At 52.7% G+C, this 22,414-nt stretch overlaps 2 protein-coding genes across 4 annotated transcripts in view; one reads left to right on the forward strand and one right to left on the reverse strand.

The window, feature by feature from the left end:
- DNM3 (dynamin 3) overlaps nt 1-6,792 on the forward strand; it is a gene marked incomplete at both ends in the record, with an annotated part of 193,276 nt that extends 186,484 nt beyond the window's left edge. For 2 of the 3 annotated variants that reach the window (XM_082484690.1, XM_082484691.1), the window contains one exon: nt 714-783. In XM_082484690.1, the coding sequence (XP_082340816.1) occupies nt 714-783 (70 nt within the window). Of the gene's footprint in view, nt 1-713; nt 784-6,634 lie in introns of those variants that run through there. The other variant, XM_082484692.1, reaches the window with a different exon arrangement.
- A 4,943-nt stretch (nt 6,793-11,735) lies between these two features.
- PIGC (phosphatidylinositol glycan anchor biosynthesis class C) lies at nt 11,736-12,783 on the reverse strand. Its single transcript, XM_082484704.1, has one exon. The coding sequence runs from the start codon at nt 12,712-12,714 to the stop codon at nt 11,836-11,838; it is 879 nt and encodes a 292-aa protein (XP_082340830.1). The 5' UTR covers nt 12,715-12,783; the 3' UTR covers nt 11,736-11,835.
- Nucleotides 12,784-22,414: the final 9,631 nt, after the last annotated feature.

Here is a 22,414-nt window from a genome sequence, read left to right on the forward strand (position 1 = left end):
ACTCTTGCACTGTGGTCTCTTATCAGATGATGATGCAGTTGGAATTGAAATGCAGGGGTTTGCAATATACAGGAGCCTGTCCTGAATCAACCATTTGAAACAGGGAAATAAAGACCCATAAGCCATCCCAAAAAATCTGAGAGTCCCTTAGCAGTTACTGAAGTTGACAGAGGAACACGTTAATGGTAAATGAATGAATCCAGAAGCCATAGCCGTGGCTAGCATTTTCATAACTGGCCATTTGATATAAAGCTTGAAACTTGTGCCTCAAATTCAAGCACATCGGCGTGGCTCCAATTGGCCCAACTGTGCAAGAAGCTGCAGGTTTTCTGCTTCTGCAAATGGCAGCTGAAGTCACTGCAGGCTGTCTTCCTGAATCCAGCTGGCCACTCTGAAACTTGCCTGTAAGTGCGCTCTGTGGCTGTCCAGGCTGGGACTGACCCCTGAGAAAACAAAACTGTGTGTTGAGAATACCCAGGCTGCAGACCAGAGAGAAGAGCTGTCTGATACCCGAGAGTTAAGGCATGGTATGCATGTAGCAAACCCATCGCTTTCTTCCCTCTTGGGGATGCTTAGGGCTGTCCGTGCTTCGTTGTACACAGAAATAAGATTGTTGTGTTCAGGTGCATGTGCGTGTTCACATAGTGACAGCAAGAGGTGCTGGGTTCATTCTCAGTGTTTGTGCTTATTGTTTCTTCTCTCTTTCTCTCTAGTCGAAGACCACCCCCTTCACCTACTCGGCCCACTGTAATTCGTCCGTTAGATTCATCCCTGTTAGACTAAAAGAAGTTTCTGGCATGTCATTCATTGTTAACCAAATATGTGGAAGCAAATTGCTTGATAACTGTTGCAATAACCAATGTATAGTTGCATGTACGGACATCTATAGGCAAGTAACCAATTTTACTGATATACTCTGTCCATTCTGCATTGTTTCTGAGGTCTTAAATGTTTTGGAAAGGTCTGTGCTGCCTTGACTTTTCCTTTTGCAATAGCTGATGTTTGCTAACTTACTGACACACTTGTTCACCCAGGCAACTGTGCTCACAGTCTTGTACAGTCAAAGGAGGGCTTGACTTTGTGTGTGTTTTGTGCACATGTTGATTCGATCTGTTTCTTTTTTTCCTCTTATCTGAAAGGAATCTTGCTTTTGTACCTTTCAGGTTTTCTGTCATTTGGAATTACAGTTATGCCCGTTTTCTTTTTGAATGGCTAAACTGGGCAGAGAAAAACAATGTGGTTTCTTACCAAGCTCTTCTGAAGGCCCCACACTTCCATGACTCTCTTGCAAGAAGCTTGCTGGATGGCTGCTTCTCCTATAATTTCTCCTTATCCAAAGTCTAGTTTTTAAGGAATGTTTTTAAACAAGAAGGGTGTGTGTATAGGACAATGTGTGTTTTACTTTATTTCCATATTGGTGGCTGATGTGCAGGGTTGGGTGGGTGGTTGGTAAGGACCAGGCTGCAGCGCTGCAGCTTGCAGGGCTCAGTGTGGAGCTGCTGTCTCACCCCGCAGCAAGGATGCGAAAGGGCGGTTTGAAGAGCCATTATGTGACAGAGCGGCGTGTGCCAGCTCGGTTTGTCCTCTGCTAGTGCTCGCTCACATTCATACTCCCACTGAACTCATGGGAAGGCCTGTGGGTACATGAATGCATGTAATATGTATAAATGTACTGCATGGCAGGATACGGAGAACTAAGCGTTGCTTTTGGTCATTTTGTGAAACAGAAGGAGATACAGATACAGTAATAGATACAGATATGTGCACAGCTGTAAATGGGCTACCGCTCCTCTGTCCATTGCATGAGCCAATTCACAAAGCTGGGGCCTAAATTTTCATCTGAGCTTTCCAAGAGTGTAGGTTTGATTTTAGATATTTATTCACGCCAGTTGATAAAGTTCTACTATGCCCACTATATAACGATTTTCTCTTTGCATCTCTTGGAGTCCTGCTCACCTCAGATTAAGGTCGCTTTTCCAGCTGGGTACTCAGAAGTGCTCAGCTGTGCATCCTGGCAATGAATTATTTTTGCAGGCGTTCATTTGCAGAGGTCCTCTCTGCCTATTGTTTTGCACATTATATATATTCATGAAAAAAACCTTTTGTCTTAACTGCATTACTTCACTTTAAACACTTAGGGTCAGTGTCACCTTTATAGTTTAAAATTTACTGAGCTAACGGAATTAAACTAGAGATTTATTTGGCCTTGTTTCTTCAGAAAATATTAATTGCTGTTATTACAATTATGGTTACATATCCCTAGGCAAAGCACTTGGTGGTTTCAAATCCCCCAATATAATTAGTCTAATAAATTTATATATTGAGCCTGCATGTAGGGCTTCAATATGCTCGTAGCCCCATGGTTAGGAAGCATCCAATCAAAGAGCCACAACCAATGGGGATTTTGCCTATTAAGTATTCCCAGACTGCTGATTAACTAACAGTTGTGCTCACTACTGAAGCAAATTGTGTTTCAGCTTGCACAAGAGAGACGAGCTCGGGAAAGCATCATGATTTGTATGTTAGCTTAACTTTAATTTCCTGTCAACCTCACACTTGTGACACACACCTGGGGAGTCTAGAGGTCAACATCTGAAGCACAGTGAAGATGGAGTTTGTCAGAGCACCGGCATCTTGGTGATCTCAGAAGACTGCTTAAGTGGCTGGTGTTTGTTTGGAGAACAGGCCCAGATCTCCAATACCAAGTGCACAGGATCAGCTTTCAAGGAAAAAAGGTTGCAAATCCAATTACAGTCATTTTGATTTTTGCTACAAAAAAAAAACCACCAAACCCCAAAACAACAACATATTATGATGATTTTTCTTGTGTTCTACATGGTTTTCCATTCTCTGCTGTAACATTCAATCCATCTATTAGATGTATTTTTATAAATAGCTATAGTAGTCCATACTGTTGCCTAACCAGCAAACCTGTATATAGTTTATCAGAACTGTTTGTTACTCACTGGCTGCTGCCTGCTGACAGAAAGCCAAGCTCTGCACCTCTTCCACTTCAGCCATGGAAAGTTGCATTAACCCCAAATTTTGAGATTCATTCAGTGATATTGTAAGGCCATGGTCTGGGTTTATCCCACCGTACCCTAAAGACTCGACTTAGTTGTCCAAGGTTCCCTTTTGTTCCGTGGAAAGAGGCAGCACCTCCAGAAGGTGATTCAGACCGGTGTGGCTGCGTGGAAGACAAGGGTGGTAACGCTGGTAAGTTAGGAGTCTCAATTAGATGACGCAGATCCTGGCCTAAAAACATGTTTTTAAATCCTCTGTACTTGAGACTCCTTAATTTACTTTAATGACTGCTTCTGTCAAGCACAAGGAAGTAGGTAGCGCAATTCAGCACTGTCCTTAACTCTGCACTCCAAGAAATTGTATTTTCTCAGCAGTAATCTTGAATTGTAAATGAAGATCTCAAGGGTAGCTTTACCTGAAAGAGGAGGAGGCAGTGAGGTGCCTGTGGTCCCACTGTCAGCACCATCTGGTTCTGCACTTAATGTTGAGGTCGTGGGACACAGCTGCACAGCTCTCCCTTCCTCTACATCCTCATTCAGATCACATCTGAATCTGGCCCTGCACCCAAAATATAACACTTTTAGGTGTGCAGGATAATAATTAACCTTGAGCACAGATCCAGAGTTTGATGATTTTACCTCTAACATCTCGCATATACACTTTTCAGAATAAACTACAAAGAATTGTTATTTCTAGGAAAAATGCTAAGTGCTTCCCAAGAAATTGCCCTGTCCAATTGACTAAGTACTGTCCTCCCAACCTCGGCCCATTTCCTCCTGCTGTACAGTGCCTGCAGTGGGTTGGTTTGTCCTGCTCGCTCCTGATGCTGGTGAGTCCCGTCTCTCCTGTCCCTCGTTCTCAGAGGAGCAGCCTTGGCAGTAACTCACTCCATGCCTGAAGGACAGCAGGACAAGCACCCCGTGGATCTGTTAGAGGGACTGGCTACCTCTGACTGGCCGCTGCCCCCTCTGCAGGTGCCCTTCCACAGGGTGAGCTAAGCCTGAAATCCCGCAGCTGAAAAGCACAGGTTGCTCTCCCTTTCTTTGGTTCCCTCTGGCAAAGCTCAGAAGATTGCCAGGGAGTAGCGGAGGCTCCTGTTAAGCAACAGCAGAGTTCCTGATCTTATGTGAGGTGTATAATTAGCTGGGTGATGTACGTAGCTAAGTTTCGGGGGGGTGCTCATCTAGTATTGCGTTTAAGCTAAGCCTGGGTCTCTGCCTAGAGAACATGTTCCTCCTCACCTCCTCATGACTGACCAACAGCTGAAGAGCTTGCGTGTGCCGTAAATAGCTCTCGGCCTTTAATCTCAAGGGATCTTGTGTTAGGATTAAAAAGATTGTATATTCAATGAAAAGGCTTATGTACATAGTTAATGTATGTTTATTTTATTGCTGATCTTGTTGCACTTTCTGAGTAAGCCTCATAAAAGTAGATTATTTATTATATTAAAGGAGATAACATTATAGGTTATAGCATTTCATGTTAAAGCATAACATAGAAACTACTATACTCTCTATTGCAGACAGCTACACTACACAACGTGTATACAGCATATTGAGATTACTGGCTAGTTCTATCGTTCTGTCTTAAAATAGTTCAAACCTCCTGAATTCAAAGCAGACCTGTTTTGCACCTGTGACACCAGGGAGGCGTCCAACCTCTTGGTGTGCTTACGGCACAGTTCCTCCTGTTGTGGCATTGAACCTCCTCCCTGGGCTCTAGCAGAACAGCTCCCTTGTGTAAATGAATGTTACTCTGCCTGTCTTTCCTCTTGCTTTGTCTGCAGGCGAGCTGATACCGATGGCTCCTCCCGTCCAGACAGTCCTCCACTCTTGCTTGATATATGATTTGTCCCGTCTTGCCGGCCGTTTGCTTTACTGCCTGTCTCTTTACTTTTCCAGGATGGTGTAAATGATGACTTCTTTTTGTAAGAAGCAAACACTTTATTTCTTTCTGAATTTTGCTCTGTATGTTAATGCCCTACTTCATATGAGCCAACACATCTGCCTTTGGTTTCATAATCTGTAAATGGTTCCTCATGTTGACCTTTGAGCACAGCAAGTCGATTCTCAAAACCATGGTCATTGCTGAGCATCACATACACCTGCTGTAAAAATGTTATGCTGCATTTCTGAACCTGAAATAAACTGTAACTCTTGATGGGCTTTTATTATTACTTTTTGGATGCACGAGTGGTCTTCTGTCTCTTGCGCCATCATCTCAGCATGCCGCACTCCACCTCTGTTGGGACTGCAACAAGGATTTATTGGAGATGCGTGTTGCATCGAGATCACTGGATTTGTCATTAAAAGGGGCGAGGGGGGAGAAGTAACCCATGTGAAACATTCAGCTTGCTGCCCTGTTAGGGGCTTGGAGTGCTGCAGAGATGTTTTGCTGGGGAATGGATGAATGAATGTTTTTCCAGCCATACCTGGTATTCATTTCGTTGCTGGGGAAAGCGTTGTTTTGGGGCAGATTCAGAGGCGAGCAGAAAGTCAGACGGAGTCCTCCAGAGCAGGAGCTGGAGTAAAACTGTGCGTGTGTATGCTTTATGTCTGGAAGGGATTTCTCCCTACAGTGGTCGTGTACAAATGTGCAGATGTCTTGATTACTCAATTCCTCCTTCAAATCAGTATGAGCCAAGTAACTGGAATCGGTGCTTGGAGGAGATGGTCTGTATGGCACAACAGCTGCCTGTGGGAGAGGACGTTTCTCATTGAGTGCAACAGTCACTAAGTTGGTCCTTAGGTTTTGGGAAGGGGGGAAGCAAAAGGTGGGATGAGCAAAGCAGTGACATTGTATTCACTTGCTTGCTGTAACATTTTATGAAAATTTGTTTTGATAGCCTTTAATGGCTTTGCCTGAGGCAGTCTGTGCACTCCCCCTCAGTGAACAGCAGTGTCACATGTGTCCTGTCTGGCTGGAGTACGTTAGGTACCCCTGTATGAGTTTGGTTGCTGGCATGTTAGTCGGCGACACGTCAGTGCCGTGTACTGGGTAACAGCTGCTCTTTAACCACTGCAGTGGGCCATCCATCAGCTGCCGAGGATCTCGGCTGCTAGGGTTGGCAGTAGATTCATTTCACTGCTGTCACTCACATTTTTAACCTTCCCCAGCAATGTCCCCTCCAGATACCCCAATCCAGCCCATCGATCCATCTTGTTTGATCATTCCCGATTTCATCAGAATCTCACTTTAAAAATATCTACTCCAAGAACACTGTTTGAAGCAGACAGTGGTGCAGACTGTAAGGTTGGCTGGGGAAGAGCTCTTCCAGAGGATATTATTTGCTGCAAGAAAATTAGAAAGCCTGTGACCAGTGATCTCCACACTTGTGATGTGATTGTCCTAGTTCTCTGGCGCCAACGAGTCAGATGGGAGGCGGTGAGGATGAAAGCGGAGGCTGTGCCAAATAGCCAGCAGATCCTAATCTCGCTCTTGCTCTTTTCCTTAATGTGCATGTTCTGTGCCTTTTTCTCTTAACCTATTTTATTAAGATAATTTTGTATACGAGTCATTTTATTGTATCTTGACCTTTTTTAAAAAATCTCTTCTCTGCTTCCCCCTTCCCCCCCTGTGAATTTTGGGTTATTTTTTGTCTTTTTCCTAGGCGACCCCCACCAGCTGTTCCAGGAAGATCGTCCTAATACACTCATTTCTTTTTTGTTACATGTAATCTGTCTTTTTTTTTTTTTTGTCCACAATTATCTTTAATTTGCACTAGCCTATTTGTAAATGAAAGATTTTATTTTCAGATGTCAATGATAAGCCTGGATATAAATGAAATAAAAATTCTGATTACAAAATGAATGTGTGCTGGTTTTCTATTGAGGGGTCTACCCCGTCTTTCTCAAATTGAGCCATTCACATCCATGGAAGAAATTGCCTGGGGTCTGTGGAGATTCCCACCCTCTGAGGTGATGGAGGGAGGGATGTTCTGCTGGGATTCCACCACTGCTTCTGAATTCACTAACCACCAGGATTGCTCCATGTTAATGGCTTTGGCTCAGCCTTAGCAGGAAGAATAGCCAGCTTCTCTTAACAACAAAAGAGTCCTAAAACATGTCTAACGCACCAGCGGCAGCACCTGGCTGAGGGGAAAAGTCAAAGGCGAAGAATTGTAAGTCTCTAGACTGATGAATCTGCATAATTATAAATAAATCACAGCTGCTCTGACCATTTTTTTCAAGCTAAACCTCTGAATTCCTTGCGAGCCGAACACATTGGAGCATCTGAGCTCAAATAGCTGTAAGTAGCTACCTCTGGGATTCCAAATGTGTCTGTCCTTATGTGAAAGATAAAATCTGGGTTTTAACATTTAGAAGATATACTTATTTGAGGTGCCAGAGAAGAATATGAAAAGTAAGTCTAAAAAAAGGGAAAACTGATGGGTTTTACTGACTTTTTTCCTTGCATGAAAACAAAGAAGGGATGTCTCAAACCATTGCAGATAAATCAGAAGGCCCTGCACAGATATGAACTGGAGCATCAGGACTCCAGCCTGTTGTTTCAGGAGCGTAAACCAGATATTTCTTTGTAGTAGGAAGTTCATGGTGAGAGGGAGCTGCAGTGGTGCTGCTCAGGGGGTGGGGGCAGGAGAGTGGAGGAGGTCGGTATCGTGTTTAGAAGGGGCCTGACAACACACAGGCTGAGCTTGGTTTCAAGCCAGGTCTGACACAGCTTTGCTGAATTTGGGTGGTTCCTCCTGTTTGAGCTGATTTAGGTCCTTGCTGACCTCTCATATTTCCAGGGAGCTGCTGAACCACCTGTGTGAGCTGGCAAATACCAGGTACTGAGTTTACTCAAAATTACAAAGGGGTGCAGGCCCAAAGAGCTGTAGACTTACCCAGATTTTTCTTTCTTGTTACTGAGACTTTGTCTTTTGGTAGAGTACAACAGAAGAAACGGCAATGGCATCAGCAAAAAGGGGAAAAAAAAAAAACACCCCAAGTACAGCAGTTCTTAGGAAAGGGAGATAAATAATCGTTCCTGCTAGGCCTTTGAACAGCATGTGCTAAACTAGGAATTGTTGGGGCTGGAAAGTGTAAGGTCACGGGCAAGGTGCTTCCCAGCACCCTGGCAAAAAGGAGGGGAGGTCACACTGGCTGTATCTTTCATCTGTGGAACTCACCGCTGCCAGGTACTGAGGCCAAAAAATACCTCAGCAGAGTTCAGGAATTGTATATTTTCAGGACCACTACAGAAGCGACGGTGTTTGTACCCAGAGTCTCGTAGGGAGGTTCAGGCCATGCTTTGTCTCTCAGGTAAGAGGGAATAGGAAGAGGCTGAATTTCGCAAGCTGCTTTTTTTCCCAGGTTGTTCAAAAATCTGTTCCACGCTGGGAGAAGCTCTCACTATGTTGCCTCTGGGATACGGCATGGTACGAACAGATGAACCATCATCAAATAAAAGGTGGCTGACATTTTAGTTGTATGGCCTTACCTACAGCACCCCAACCGGGAGCTGCTGCTGTCCTCCTAGCTACTAGCTGACCTCCACGCATTAGGCTGTAAGGCACAAAATTCTTCCTTGGAGCATTTTGTGGTGTCGAACCTTTCAGAGAAATATTTACCTTCTTCTGAAGTATTTGAGAAAAAAGATTGTTGGAAATAGGACTCTGAACTTCATGGTTTTCTTGTCGCTATTCCTAAAATCTCCGAAGTAGAAAGAGAAAGGTATTGGTGTGCTGGAAAACCTTGGCAGGCTCTTTGGCATCAACTCTCGGGATAAATTTTTGAAGAAGTTGTTTAACCTTGTCTGTGCTATTTCCAGCCTGCCATGGTATACCTTCTGTGGCTTGGTGGAGAAGGCTAAGTGGGCATTACGCATCTGGGGCTGCTTTTCAATGGATGAGTTAGGACCAAAATCCTGTTTTCGTTTCCTGATTGTACATGTTGTTGCTGTTGTCTCTCACGTCACAAAGCTGTCTGATATGCAGAGAAAAGCTTGGTGATTATGATGGGAATCGAAGAGATAAAAAGATCTTACTTTCAAAGACTAAAGCTTGCCTCTTTCCAGGCTTCCCGGATCCGTCTCCCACGTGGGGAGGGACGGGGGCCCCTGACAGCACGGTGTGGCTGGCTGACGCTTGCCTTTCCCTGCAGCAGCGGCTGTAGATGGAGATTCCAGACGGCACGTGTCAGCAGCTCCCCCAGGAGCGAGGCTTATCCCCGGCCAGTTTACAATTACTCACATTTGGCCAGCTTCAAATCAAAAGAAAATGTCCCACTGAACTACTCGATCTCAGTGGACTTGGAAACTTAAGAGAAAGAAACTGCACTTCCTTGTAATGCAAAATAACGTTTAACTCTTTAGAGCTGGTTGGTGATGATTTGGTTGCATACAAACTGAGAAGGACCTATTTCTTTGGTCTTTGGTCTCTGTGCTCCATCAGAGAAGCAGCAGACCAGTACACTCGGGTAGTGAATGCTCATCCAGCGTTACTGCCGAACTGGGTATAGAGTTATGGCAAAGTTTTGTTCTGTAGAGCACATTCTGACCTCGGGCATAAAGACATATTCATAATGGCCATTTATTCGGCATCTTAAATAACTTCAGCAGCATTGCAGAGCACGTGTCCTCAGGAGAAGGTCAGAGAAGTCCCAGGGAAACTCTGCCTGGCCCTCATGTCCCCTCATCTCCTCTCCCTGCCTCTCTCTTGCATTTTTCCTGCCTTCAAAGTTGCTTTGTGCATCCAAGCCATGCACTGGGCTCTGTGTTTTCATCTCCCAGGTTAGGGAGAGCAGGGTATCTGTGCGGGCAAGCTAATGGGAGGGCTTTCCCTGGGGGATCTCTGGGCAAGGACTGGGGCTATGGAGGAGGTGAAGGGAAGGAGCTGGGTGGAGCAGAGAGGCCTGGGGCTGTGGGCAGGGATGAAAGGGCCTGCGGCGGGCTGGATGGGACACGTCCTGCATCCTGCCTGCAGCTGGGTGGATGTCTTCCGCTGAATCAATCAAAGCTCAGGGATCTGCATAGGTGATCCACCGAGTTCCAGCTGCAGCAGAGGTGACATTGGGTGTCTGTGCCCGTTTCCACCTGGGTAACGGATATTTGCACTTTTCCTAGCCCTGAGCTGGTTTGGAGAGTCTGAATTTGGGAAGAGTATTTTTTTGGGGAAATATTTCTCTTTGGGGGAATTAGTGCAGCAGAAACTCTGCCTTCTTGGAGCCTCTACCATGATAGACCTTAGTGCCAGGCACCAGGCAGGCTATATTTGATTTACGTTTGATTAACACTCAAGCCTCGCCCTACAGATGGACTCTGTGAAGCGACTTTGGATGGCAGCGTTACAATGGCATTAGCCCAGTGCGGGATGGGGCATCCTGGTTGCTGAGCAGCTTTCTGGGAAACCTTGTCAAAAACCAGCCTTCTTTCTGAAGAACTAAAATATGTCATCCTCACTGTGAGCATCTAGCTACTCTGCGCTCCCTGCAAGACTGGAGCACGTGCTCTAAACCTCCACAGGTTTTCTTTAATTAAAACCAAAATGAGATGTAGTCATCTCCACGATGACAACAGCAACATTTAACACTTGGCAAGAGCTGGAACAAAGCACCGGAGGTGTTGGGGACTCAGCTGGGGGTTGCTTATTTCCGAGAAAGCCCAAGGAGCATCCAGCAAATGCTCACTCGCTGGGGTGAGACGCCGGTGCTTAACGGGATGGGGTCAATCGAAGCAGAGTTGCGCTTCTGCAGCGCTGGGTTTCCAAAAGAGAACTAAGTTTCACAAAAACCTGGGTAATGCCAAACGCATCCCTGCAAGGTGGGGCTGGGGCAGGCGCATCCATCCCTTCCCTCCCACCGTGCCGGCTCTGGTGGGCTCTGCTCCCTGAGGCAGCGGGAGCAGGGACAGTCCCAGATGGGAGCCGGGAAATGGGAAACACCAGGGAAACTCTCCTGGCACAGGGCTGGCTTGGCCTGCCCTGGCCTGGCCTCCAGCAGGACTGGTTTTGCTGGGAGTGCCCTCTGTGCTGTGTGCGTGGTGCCAGAAAGACGGTGCCGGACAGGACCTCACTGTGTCACAACGCCGCTGTCGCAGCAGGCTGGCGTCTCCCCAGCCTGTGGGTGCACCTGTGAGGGTCTGTGCTGAGCTCCATCCCTCTGGCTTGGGCCAGATCCACCTCTGGGAGGGGTTCAGAGAGGGGAGGAAGACGTCTTGCCTCCTCACCATCCCCTCTCCTAAAGGATTTAGGGTAATGTGGTGCCCAGCAGCATTGTGAGGCTATTCTGGCATCAGTGACCAGTGGGGTGTAGGTGAGCTGAGCTGAGCACTGTACCCATCCCAGGTGCCCTCGTGCTTGGTCCTGCAGCTCCAGCAGCACCCACCACCCCTTGCACTGCCACCCTGCCAGCAGTGACCCTCACCCAGCCTCCTCCAGCCTTCCTGAGGAGGTGCTGTCAGTCCCCATCACACACATCGAGGTCCCTGGGGCTAAAGACCTCCATGGGCATGCCGTGAGGCACATCTGAGCCACATCTGCGTTCCCATGTGATGTTTCTGGTCAGGGGATGCACACCCCCTCTGCACCAATCCCCAAATGCAGGTATGGGTCTGCGTGGCCTGAGCACACGCTGCCCCACTCGCCCGCGCACCAAGCTGCTGCATGGGCTGGCCGCTCTGCGGGGTTCAGCTCCTTCCTTTGCCAAAACCAAGCAGGTCGGGTCTGGAAACAGATGCTGAGGGTAACACAAATGTGGTCCTCGTTGCTGTGCAAGAGGCTTTATTGGGCTGTGTTCTCCCCCCAGGGCTGTCCCCCAGCCAGGACCTTTGCGCTGCTCACAGCAGAAGGTCCCCTCTCCTCCTGGGCCAGGTCTACATAAGGAACCTGGAGAGGTCCTCCTTGATTTCAGCCTCGTCCCATGGCCCGTGGATGTTGTCCTTGAGCAGCTGAAGGCGGATGAGGCAGTAAGGGCAGAGGCAGGAGATGGCGAGCAGCAGCGAGGCAAAGAGCACGGCGCCCACGCTGGAGACAGTGGCCAGCCCCACCAGCGCTGCCAGCGCGAAGAGCACTGTCACCACCACGTAGCATCGGGGTGTCTGGGCCTTCAGCTTCTTCTGCAGCATGGGCCAGAGTGCGAAGATCTGCATGGCAAAGGTGACCATGACGAAGGCGTGGAGGGAGCGAGGCAGGCGGGAGGCCAGGCACACCGAGGCAAAGATGGCCATGTTGAGAGACAGCGTGCTGGAGACGATGGCGGCGTTGGCGCCGTAGTCGAAGAAGATGAGGTGGCCGAGGAGCATGAGGGCCGACATGGCGTAGATGGTGTCTGTGCTGATGGACTCCGTCAGGGTCTTCAGCACCGGCGAAAAGCCGTAGGTGAAGGCGGTGAACACCAGCGTGCTCTTCAGGTCGGCCCACCGCGTCCGCCCGCTCTCCCGCCGCCCGGCCCCGCCGTCCACGGCGTCGAAGAGGACGTAGCCGAGCAAGGAGGAGACCAGGGCCACCCCGAAAAGCCCCTGGGGGCTGAGCATCCCGGCGTCCATGTACCACCAGGTGACGACGAAGACGCAGACGCTGCAGAGCTGCTGCACCACCGCTCCCGACTGGAAGACGACGGCCCCGTACCGGTACCGCCGGGCGTGCACGTTCTTCCGCAGCTCCTCCAGGAACCGCTGGTCCACGTAGTTATCGGGGAAGGGCTGCCGCTCGTACAGCACCTTCTGCCACCGCCGCCCGGGGACCGGCTCCATCTCCCCGGGCCGGGCCGGGCCGGGCGGGGGCGGGGGGGGGCGGGGGGGATGGGGGGGGCTCCGCAGACTCATCCGCGGCGCCGCCGCCGCCGCCTCCGCTGGGCCCCGGTGGCGGCGCAAGGGACGCCGGGGGCGCTCGGGGCTGCCACCTGCCGGCGGCAGCCACCGGCAAACGGTGCTGCTGCGATCCCGCAATAGGCGGCAGCGGCTCCGCGCCGGGATGGGGAGCGGGGCGCCGGGATTGCCCGGGCCGGGGAGGACCCGGTGGAAGCAGGAGGGGACAGCAGCGCTGGGCACCGCCGGGGCTCCCCGAGGCCGCCCTCCCCTCGCCCTGCGAGCGGGCTGTGCCCTGCAGCCACTTTTGGGGAATGGGGGGGTTCATGGGAGACAGCAGCCCCCAGCTCCACGCCAGCCATCCCAAGTGCCACAGGCCCTGGTGACTTTCTGCATGGAGGTGCTGCTGGAGCTGTCCCACTTTGCTTGTCCCCCCAAAACGGCCGGGCTGGCAGCTGCAGGAGGTACCACCGTCCCCCCCCCCCCCCCCCCGGGAAGGAGGGATGTTCCTGCTGTGGGCCAAGCAGGTCCTGCTATGGTCCCAGCGGCAGCTGTGCCCATACACCATGGCGAAGGGCACTCCCAGGGAACCCTCCTGTAGCCCCAATGTGCCATCCTTAAGCGGCCATCAAGAAGGGCACAGTCGGTGGGATGTGGTCTAGTCCTCTCTCTGCTCGGGTGTCCCCATGTCTGTCTGGCCTTGCTGCTGGGCAGGTGACCCCAGCCCGTGTCGCAAGCCCCACTCCCCGTCCCGGCCCAGCGAGGCACCTGCTTTTCTGGCCAAACCAGGCTCCAGCACCCACGTTGGGGAATGTGGGTGTGATGCCGACAGCGTGGGTCACATTTCCCCCTGCAGCTCCTGCCGGCTCACAGCTCCCTCCTGCCCCGCTCCCCGAGCCTGCCGGCACCCTCGAGAAGCAGAGCAGGAGGAAAGGGAGAAATCGCAGCTGAGGACCGAGCTAGTGCGCAGCGACGGGACTGGGGAACAAAAAGAGACGAGGGGAGGTTTGGCAGAGTCGAGGGGTGTTTTCTCTAAGTGTGTGTGTGCGCTTGTGCTCAGGCCAGAGCCTTCCCAGCCCCAGAGAGGTGCTTGCTGCAGAGGAGCTGCTTACTTTGGCCTCACCCGAGAGGCCTCAGCCCGGGGTAGAGCAGCCCTGAACACTGCCCTGTTTGTGCTTCGGGAAGGGGCGTTCGTGGCTGCCCTGACATGGCGGGAGCAGGCGAAAGAGCTGATGGTTCCCCCCCCCCCCTCCTCCCCCCCCCCCCCCGCAGCCCTCACATGTTTGCCTTTGCACAGGCAGGAGCCAGCCAGCGCCTGCCACGGCGGATGCTCCGAGCGGGACCCCACCTTGTCCAGATACGTGCAGAGCAGCAGGTAACCCCCCCACACTGTTGGTCTCTCTTTGGGGGGGCCTCGGGCTGAGGACGTGACACTTTTTAGATGTCACTGTGGAATGGCTCAGTCGTTGCATTTGCTCTGCAGGGCAGGAGGGTCTGCTCACCCCGGGCAGGTACCCCACGACAAGGGGCGAAGCCAGCAGCTTCCAAGCCAGGATGGAGGTGGACTCAGTTTTAGCTGCCCTACCTAAAAGCCCCGGTCCCTGCGCTCTGTACGGGGCCACGCGTGTGCCTGCGTGCTCGTGCCTCCATGCGCACAAGCTGGTGCCCACAGGGACAGGGAGTGCTGCCAACTCCCGCAATTGCTGGCATTGCCTTGAACCCCAGGGCCTGGGAACTCGAGATTTCGAACCAAATGCCGTTCTCCTAAAGTTGCAGAGTAAAGCTGGGGCATGCAAGAGAAAAGCTCAGAGGGCAGCGTGCCCCTTCTGCTCCCCTGAGAAGTGCCACAGCCACCACGGTGGAGGGACACCACCTCCCATGGGCACGGGCAGGACAATGCTGTGCTCTTGCTGCCAGTGGGTTATGGCAGGTTTGGTTTGACTCAGCCCTGGGCTCTTGTGTGTAACCGTGATGCTCCGGGGACAGGGAACGGTGGGCTGGGCTGTGGCTGGGGCACGATGCTGCCTCCATGTGGTCTGGTCCATCTGGAAACCCCAGCAGCAACCGGGAGAATAGAGGCGAGGGGTGCTTCTTGTGCCCCTTGAAATCTCCTCTGCTTGCGGGCCTCTGGTGGCCCCTTGGTCCCCCTTGGAGGCAGGGAGAGGTGGGAGACTGCTGCTGGTCGGTGACTTGCAGCACCCCCGAGCTGTGCCGGGTGATGCCAGCCATGGTGGTGGCAAAGCAAAGCCCCTCTGGGTGATGCCAGCACAGCAGCTGTAGTCCCCACGGGGCGCCCAGCCCCTGGACAAGGGGATCACCCTGGCACTGGCTCCGCACCCCCGGCAGCACCGACCCGGTGCCAAGACCCAGAGGGCCTGGTGCCCACTCGGTGCTCGGGAGACCCCAGTGTGCTCCAGCGCAAAGCAGCTGCCGCTGCTGTGCTGGCTCCACGTCCCCGCAGAAGGGGACAGTGTGTGCTCTGCCACCGTGTGAACGTCCCACCCACAGTCCAAAGGGCAGCTCAGCCCTGCCCGGGTGGCCCAGACTTTGCCTGCAGGGGAATGACTCACCTGCCTGCACAACAGTCCTAGACCCGCCACGGGACCTGCCATGGGACTGGCCACGTCACCGTCCGTACCTGCCGGTCAGAGGGGGACGTGTGCTGCGGAGTCACCCCTCAGCCCTCCTGGGGCTACGTGGCCGGCGGGGCTCACTTGGTGGGGACGAGCAGTAGCTAAGGTCAAGGATGCAAAAGCCCTTTGTGAGCATCTTGGTTCCCACTCTGGATTCCATGCAACCAGACCTCCCTCACCCCACGACTAGGTGTCTCCAAGTGCCACTGGTCTCTGGAGAGGTTGTAAAACGGCAAGTGTTTTGAGGCCCTCTGCTGAAATGGAGGAATGAGTAGCTGGATGCCATGGCACCACAAACTCTGTATATGTGGAGGACCTGCTGGCTTGGCGGTCCCTTGCCCTTTGCCAAGGGACCCCACTGGGGATTTGTTTAGTGTCTGCTGGGCTCTGAATGTTTGAATACGCTGCTGCTAAAGCTGTTTGGAAGGAAGGCTGGAAAAGGTGGCGGGCTGGGACTGAAATAGCTGTGACTGATCTAGGCCTCCACTGGAGATGTTTGAACATCAAAGTATGGAGGGTGCTGCACCCCCTACCACTGGCTGCCTCCATGTGTGTCTCCTTCTCCGCAGGGTGGGACTGTCACTTGTGCCGCAGAGTAGCAGGCTTCAATATAACTAAAGAGCACACCCTGCTTAGGGTTTGAGCTTGCCTGAGGCTGCAAGGATGAGGGTGGATCCTGCACCTCTCCATGTCCCTCGGCTGGGGCTCTTGTTCCACATCCCGCCCGCATCACCCACAGGGGACAGGGCTGCCCCAGCTGCAAGTCCATCATGGCGCCAGCAGCTCTGCAGGCTGCCTCGCAGTGCGGGCTCCATCCTTCTTGCCATCCCTCTGCCTGCGAGGGTTGTCCCTGGGTTGCTGTGGCAGAGCTGGGTCCCTCCACGGGCCTGGGGCAGTGGCATGGACGGGGCCGCCTGTGAGCGCAGCTATGGACGCTCAGGCTTCATTTCTCTGCCAAGCGATCCCCCAGCCTTCCCCTTTGACCCTGGAGCCCAACCCTCCCTCCGCAGGAATGTTTTTCGGGGGGGAAGGGGGGGGGGGGGGAGGGGAGGGGAGGTTGGCGCAGCTCCAGCTGCTGAATTTTTCCATGCCCAGAGACCTTCTCCTGCCTTAAATGGCCCCATAACATGGGCTGTGTCTGCTCTCCTGCCACCACCTATTTAAGGATTTTTTGGATTCAGTCCCCAGCCCAGAGTGGGACGACACCAACCCAGCACCTCACAGCTGGGCTGAGCCCCGTGGGGGGATGCTGGGGCACACGGGGCTGGTTGCCCTGGGGTCCCCCACAGTGGTGTGCCCAGGTACAGGGGAGTCCAGTGCTGCTCCAGCTCTTCCCAGCATCTCCCTTCCCTGTGCGCAGGTCAGATTTCCTTGATGCAGGTCCACATCCCAGTCCTAGGGACCTGGGCCACCGGCAGCATGTGAGCCAGCAGTGGCATCCCCTGTGCAGAGACACCCTTGCCATGGGCAGCCCGTGCCACCGAGGGATGCTCCTGGGCCCACTAAGGCACAGGTCCTGCCCATGGCTTCGCTGGCCAGACCCAGCTGAAGCTGCCCAGGCTCCCCTGAGCCTTCCTGCCCTCCACAGCATCTTCCACCACCCAGGAAGCCTCCCCTGGGAGGGCAGGTGAGGGGTGTCCTGTCCCATACAGGCTCAGCGGAGGCTGCACTGGCCACAGCATGGCCACGGTGCTGGTGGTGCAGCCAGGGCAGGGAACATGCCACAGTCCCTGTGGGTCTCCATCCCGAGGCTGGACAGCGCGGGAACACCAGGAGCTCCTGGTGGGGACATCAGCGGTTTCGGTGTCAGAGCTCCCTGTCCCAGGCAGGTCATTTTCAGGGCACAAACTGCTTTATGGAGAGGAACCTACCCCAGGGCGCAAGCCAGGACCTTGCTGGAGACCTCACAGAAGCATTCCCGGGTGAATGGCCCCTGGCCAGGACAGAGAGGACCTAAATGCTGGTGAGTCGCCATTTTCCCTCGTGGCAACATCCTAGGGGCACGGGGGACAGGCTGGGCAAGACATGGGGGCTTGCTGGGGAGAACAAGGGTGGTGGGATGGAAGTCAGGGAAGGGGAAAGCTTTGATGAGGCAATGAGCTGAGATGAGGAGATACTGAGGCTTGCTGGAGAAACCCAGTGATGCTGCTCAGGGCTGGGGAGAGTGGTCCAGGAGAATGGGAGTGGGCCTGAGGAGCCCAGGCTGGACCAGCATTTGCCAAGGCGAGGTTTGGGATTTGCTGAGCTTGTTGCAGGGGGAAAAGGATGGGAAAGCTGCTGTAGAGCTCGGCAGGAGAGAAGCAATGTGGAAAGGCGCACGCTTGTAGGGACGTGACCTCTGGAAGACACAGCCTCTGGGATGGCTGTGAAACTGAGCTCCCTCAGTCCTGGCATTCCCCAGCGGTCAGCACAGATCGGTGAAGCCCCATGGCTGAACGCCCTCCCCACTGCCCATGATGGGCTCCAGGGAGAGTGACAAGCTGGCCTGGCTGGGGGCCCGGCCAGCTCCAGGGCAGTGGGTCAGTAGGGTCCCGTTTTGTAGGGGAACTCCATGAAAGTCAAGCTGTCACCTAGCGAAGATGGTTTTGGTTTTTAGTCTGCTTTAGAAAAAAAAAAAAGTCCCTAGGGAACTGCAGCCAAAAATGACGTCAACGATGTGCTCTGCCAGCTTCAGGGTGCTCCCAGGTGGGACAAGTCCAAACTTCAGCTGCCCAGGTAAGCTCAGCTCAACCCTCAGGCATACGTGGCACATCCCTAACGCAAAGACACAGGGAGGAAACTAGATCTTGGGGCTAAAAAACTAGAACCTGCCCATGGCACCTGAGCATGGGTTGTCATGGAAGCTGGAAAGTGAAAAATGTCCAAGATTTGAGATTTGGGAGTGAGAAGGGTCTTATGGTTCACATGGGTGCCCCCGAGACCCAGTAGAGCAGTGCTGGGGCTCCGGAACAAAGCTTTGCTGAGTAGTTTCTGACTCCATTCACCTTTGTTTAGCCCCAAATTTGGAGCATGGGGATCGGACGTGAAGTGCTGACCCAGCTCTGCTGCAGTCGGCGAAGAGGCATCAAGAGCTGCAGGTGGCAAAACACTGAAAATCTCAACTCCCCGGAGGGTGAAAGCAACGTACCGTTGGGGAGAGCTGGTAGACAAGGTGGTGGTCGCTAGAGCCACATGCCAGCCCTCCGGCACCAGCTCTCCGTCATCCCGAGCCTCATATGGCAGCTGCTTCCCTCCCCTTGCAGCTCTGGGACACAGAACAAGAGACATGAAAGGACCCGGAGTTTCCTAACGAGGTTTTTGCCGTCTGCCCAGGGGATATTTCTGCTCTTCAGCTGTATTAGTGCAGACAAAGCCAAAGGGGAGGGGGACACTGGATGAAACAGTGTATGCAAACGGGCTGGCTTTTATAGGAAGCGTAGCTGGGGAAAAATTTGGCATGGACAGATCAAAAGAGGTTGTAAATCAATGTTTTAGCTTGGTGCACTGTGAAAGGATCCTTCTATTGCGCTCATCTTCCCATTTGACTAGTAAAGAGGCATTTGTTCAAACACAGCATGGCCTCAGCCTGGAAACACAGCGGTTTCAGAGGAGATATTCACCCCAGGAGCCCTTCTGCCCTCTTCCCATGAACATCTATCTGGAGCCTCCAAGCAGGAGCCGGCGTGCTTGGGAAGAGTGGTGCAACGTCAGGTCCAGGTATGTTTTGTGCTGCTGAAACCCCTCAGCCCATGCAGTGCTTTTCCCCACAATACGAGCTCATCCTGCCCCAAAACACAGGGCGGAGAGTCCCCTGGGCCAGGCCCTACAGGACGTGCACATTCCCATGCAAGCCCGTGGGTCCCCGAGGAGTGCCGCTCCCTGTCACCAGCCACCCCCTCACCCTCCTCCCTATTTTTAAACATCTGCCAGGGAAGGAAGGAGCCAGGTGGGAATTTGGGTTATTTTAGTGCTCAGCAAAAGGGGAAGGGAAGCAGCTGAGCTCGTGGCGTTCCCTGTCCGTGCCCGGCCATCCCTTCTTGTCTCTCACCGTGACTACTTGCATCTGCTGCTCCTGCGGAGGCTGTGCCGCCCTCCCAGCACGCTCCCGGCACTGCTGCTCCAGGGCCCCAACCGCCCTCCCAGCCCCGGGCTGGGGGGGGCTCTCGGTTTCAGTATTGTGTTGAGCAAGCCACGGATGTGCCGTCCTGCCGGATCACGCGCTTGTGACGTTGCCCACTTTGGCCTCAATTTGCATGGGGCCACGGAGCAAACCCAGCGCCGCGTTGCACTGGGGACTTTCCCAACCCCTCCTTCTCACCCTCGGTGCTTGTGGGCAGCTTCAGCCCACGCTGTCCTCCCAGAAATAAAGCCCCCCAAAACTTTTACACCTCCGTCACAAAGTCTTGCCATTTCTCTGTTTCTGTAGTGAGATTTGTTTTCTCTTTTCCCACAGGGGCTCAGCCAGCAGCTGCCAGGAAGCACCAGGGGGACCATCAGGCGCCCATCGCAGCGGTTCACCCCGTGGGGCAGCCACTGCTCCCAAACCACATTTCCATCATGCAACCGAGAGTTGATTTTGATTCTCTGTGTCTCAGCTGCCAGTGGCTATTTGGACTTTCCCTGCTCCATCAATCCCCCCCTAGATGGCAAGAGCAGCTCCTTGGCTGCCACCCGCACACCATGCTCAGTGTTGTCATCTCCAGCAGGTGGTGGCCTCTGCACCAGGGACTGAGATGCTGCTGAGGGTCATACCTTGAACACCTGCCAGCTGGGTTAGGGGAAGCTGGTGGGTCCTTTCTCCTTGAAGCTGTTTTCCATCTGTTCCCAAGCACCGGCTGTAGGAAATGGTGTTTTCTGTCATGCAGGGGCTCCGTGGTTCTGAAATGGGGCCAGGAGATGCTGTGGCTTCCCAGTGCACCCTGCCTGAGCATCCCCGCTGGAGCAATCGTTTTGTCTCCTATTTCTAGGCCAAGTTAAAATTCAAACAAAGCCACATGAAATGAGCAAACCAAATACAAATGCTTTCAAAAGTGGAATTCCCATTTCAATTAACTTTCTTCATCTTACTTAAAGTTTTGACTTTCAGGTTTTGAGTCACTAAAGAGGGGCCTGAGAGCCATGCGGAGGAAATCTCTCTCCAGACCTGGCTGTGCCTCCCTGAGAGCCACATGAGGGGTCTGAACCTGCCTCAGGTGGTCCCGGCCACGGCTCCATCAGTGCTTTTGGGAGCCGCACGACTGTGCCACCATCTACCCGTGCCAGATTTCAAGGCTCTTTCAGTTGGGATTGGGGCCGGCTGGCTGGAGATCAGAGCAGTCGCTCTCCTACACCAGGTCACGCAGCCCCTGCCAAGTGTCACTGTGTGCCATCGTCCCTGCCTGCCAAGAGAAGAGCTGCCTGCCACTCCTCGGCGCCATCGCACACCACCGTGCCAGCCCACGTTAAGTAAACCTAACGAGGCTCTGCACAGAACAAGCGTTTCGGTGACACGGCCTGCAGGTATCTGCAGTCTGATCTGCTGGTTGCAGTGACCGCAGTCACAGCCTGGCAGCCCAGTGTGGCGCCCACCAGGTTTTAAAGGAGGGGTGTGGGAGTGGGAATCAGCGTCCATGCAGGGGGATGTCTGGAACCCACATTTGGGATGGCAGACACACGGCCCCTCCCTGCGGGACAGCGCGGCAGCCCCAGCCCGGCAGAGGCGTGACACCAACAGCATCTCTGGTGCAGACTCCACCGACAGTTCCTGCTGCCTCAGCCCAGGGGTGAAACCTTGCAGCAACCCTCCCCAAAAATCCCATATTGCGGAGACAGTTTATTGAGTGATGAAAGAGCAATTATCAGCTCAGCTGGAAGCAGAGTTGCTCCTATTTGGTTTTGCAAGAAGAACGACTCCAGCCTCTTTTTTTTTTTTTTTTTTTTGCACCGCATGTTCCCTCTTGGTGTGAGCTGCAAAAGAAATAAAAGAAATTCAGGATTTTAAAAAAGTTTTATACCGGTTTGCTGGATTCTCTCCTGCAAGTGGTTAACGGTTCATCTACAGTCAGAGGAAACTCTCTAAAGCAATCTTGCAATTTACAGCTTTTCCTTTACCAAGTAAGAAACGGTCCGGAAATTAAACAGGAAATTGTGTCTGGAAGGAACAAAAGTTGCGTTGTCAGAACATGCTTACAAAAGATTTACTTTATTTTAACCAGTAAGGAGCCAAGATCAATAGTCAGAAGAGGAAGGAGTTTGTGTGAATTAAATCACATGTGAAAAAAAAAGCGCCACTTGGGAAAACAAGAAGCCTTTGTGAAGAGCAGATAGGGATGAATGGGAGAAAAGGCTTAGCATGTGCAGCGACCAAATGCTGGAAAGTGCTGAAAGATGAAGGCCCAGGGTGTAACCCAGGATCAGGTGTCTCTCTAGAAGTCAAACGCTGCTCCATGGCCTTGCTGCCCAAATCTCTGGCAGATAACTCTACAGCCTGTACAACACACCAGATCCATTTGAGTGCTGGACTGCAACGGACAAGCATTGTCCCGTTGCTGTGCAGGGTTTCCAGGTAAAACAGCAGCAATTTGTCTTTCCTCCTGCTCAGAAACACCGCATCGAGGTGCCCCTTGGGTGGCCACCTCCAGCTCTCCCTACCTGGGGTGTCAAGGACCACGACCTGGCTTTTATTCCCAGTCAGCAGAGTGATGCTCGTATCTCTGCCAATGCAACCGGTTGTGCTTTGCATGCTCAGAGCCTTCTGTGCCTGCACATCACCGCTGCAGGCTTGGAGAGTCCTCCCCACCCAGGGGACGCAGGTACGCGTACCTTCGGGTGACGTGGTGGCTGGAATTCAGCCCCGCAGTAGGGCTAACCATTTGTGGGAACTGCACCAGCTCGCCTCATCCTGGGATTTGGCCAAGAGAAATTTGGTCAAGAGCAAGCCAAAACCCCGCTGAAAATGTGCAGCGCTTTTTGAGAATCCCATGCAAGTATTTGCTCCCAGGTAACCCTACAGTATATTGGGCTTTGGGTTAATTATGGGATCTCGCTGGGAGATT

Source organism: Vanellus vanellus (assembly GCF_965231255.1).
Source record: "Vanellus vanellus genome assembly, chromosome: 5".
Taxonomy (NCBI): domain Eukaryota; kingdom Metazoa; phylum Chordata; class Aves; order Charadriiformes; family Charadriidae; genus Vanellus; species Vanellus vanellus.

What these genes read in the sequence shown, in the direction of transcription:
- PIGC (XM_082484704.1), bottom strand. Translation starts at nt 12,714, where the DNA reads ATGGAGCCGGTCCCCGGGCGGCGGTGGCAGAAGGTGCTGTACGAGCGG.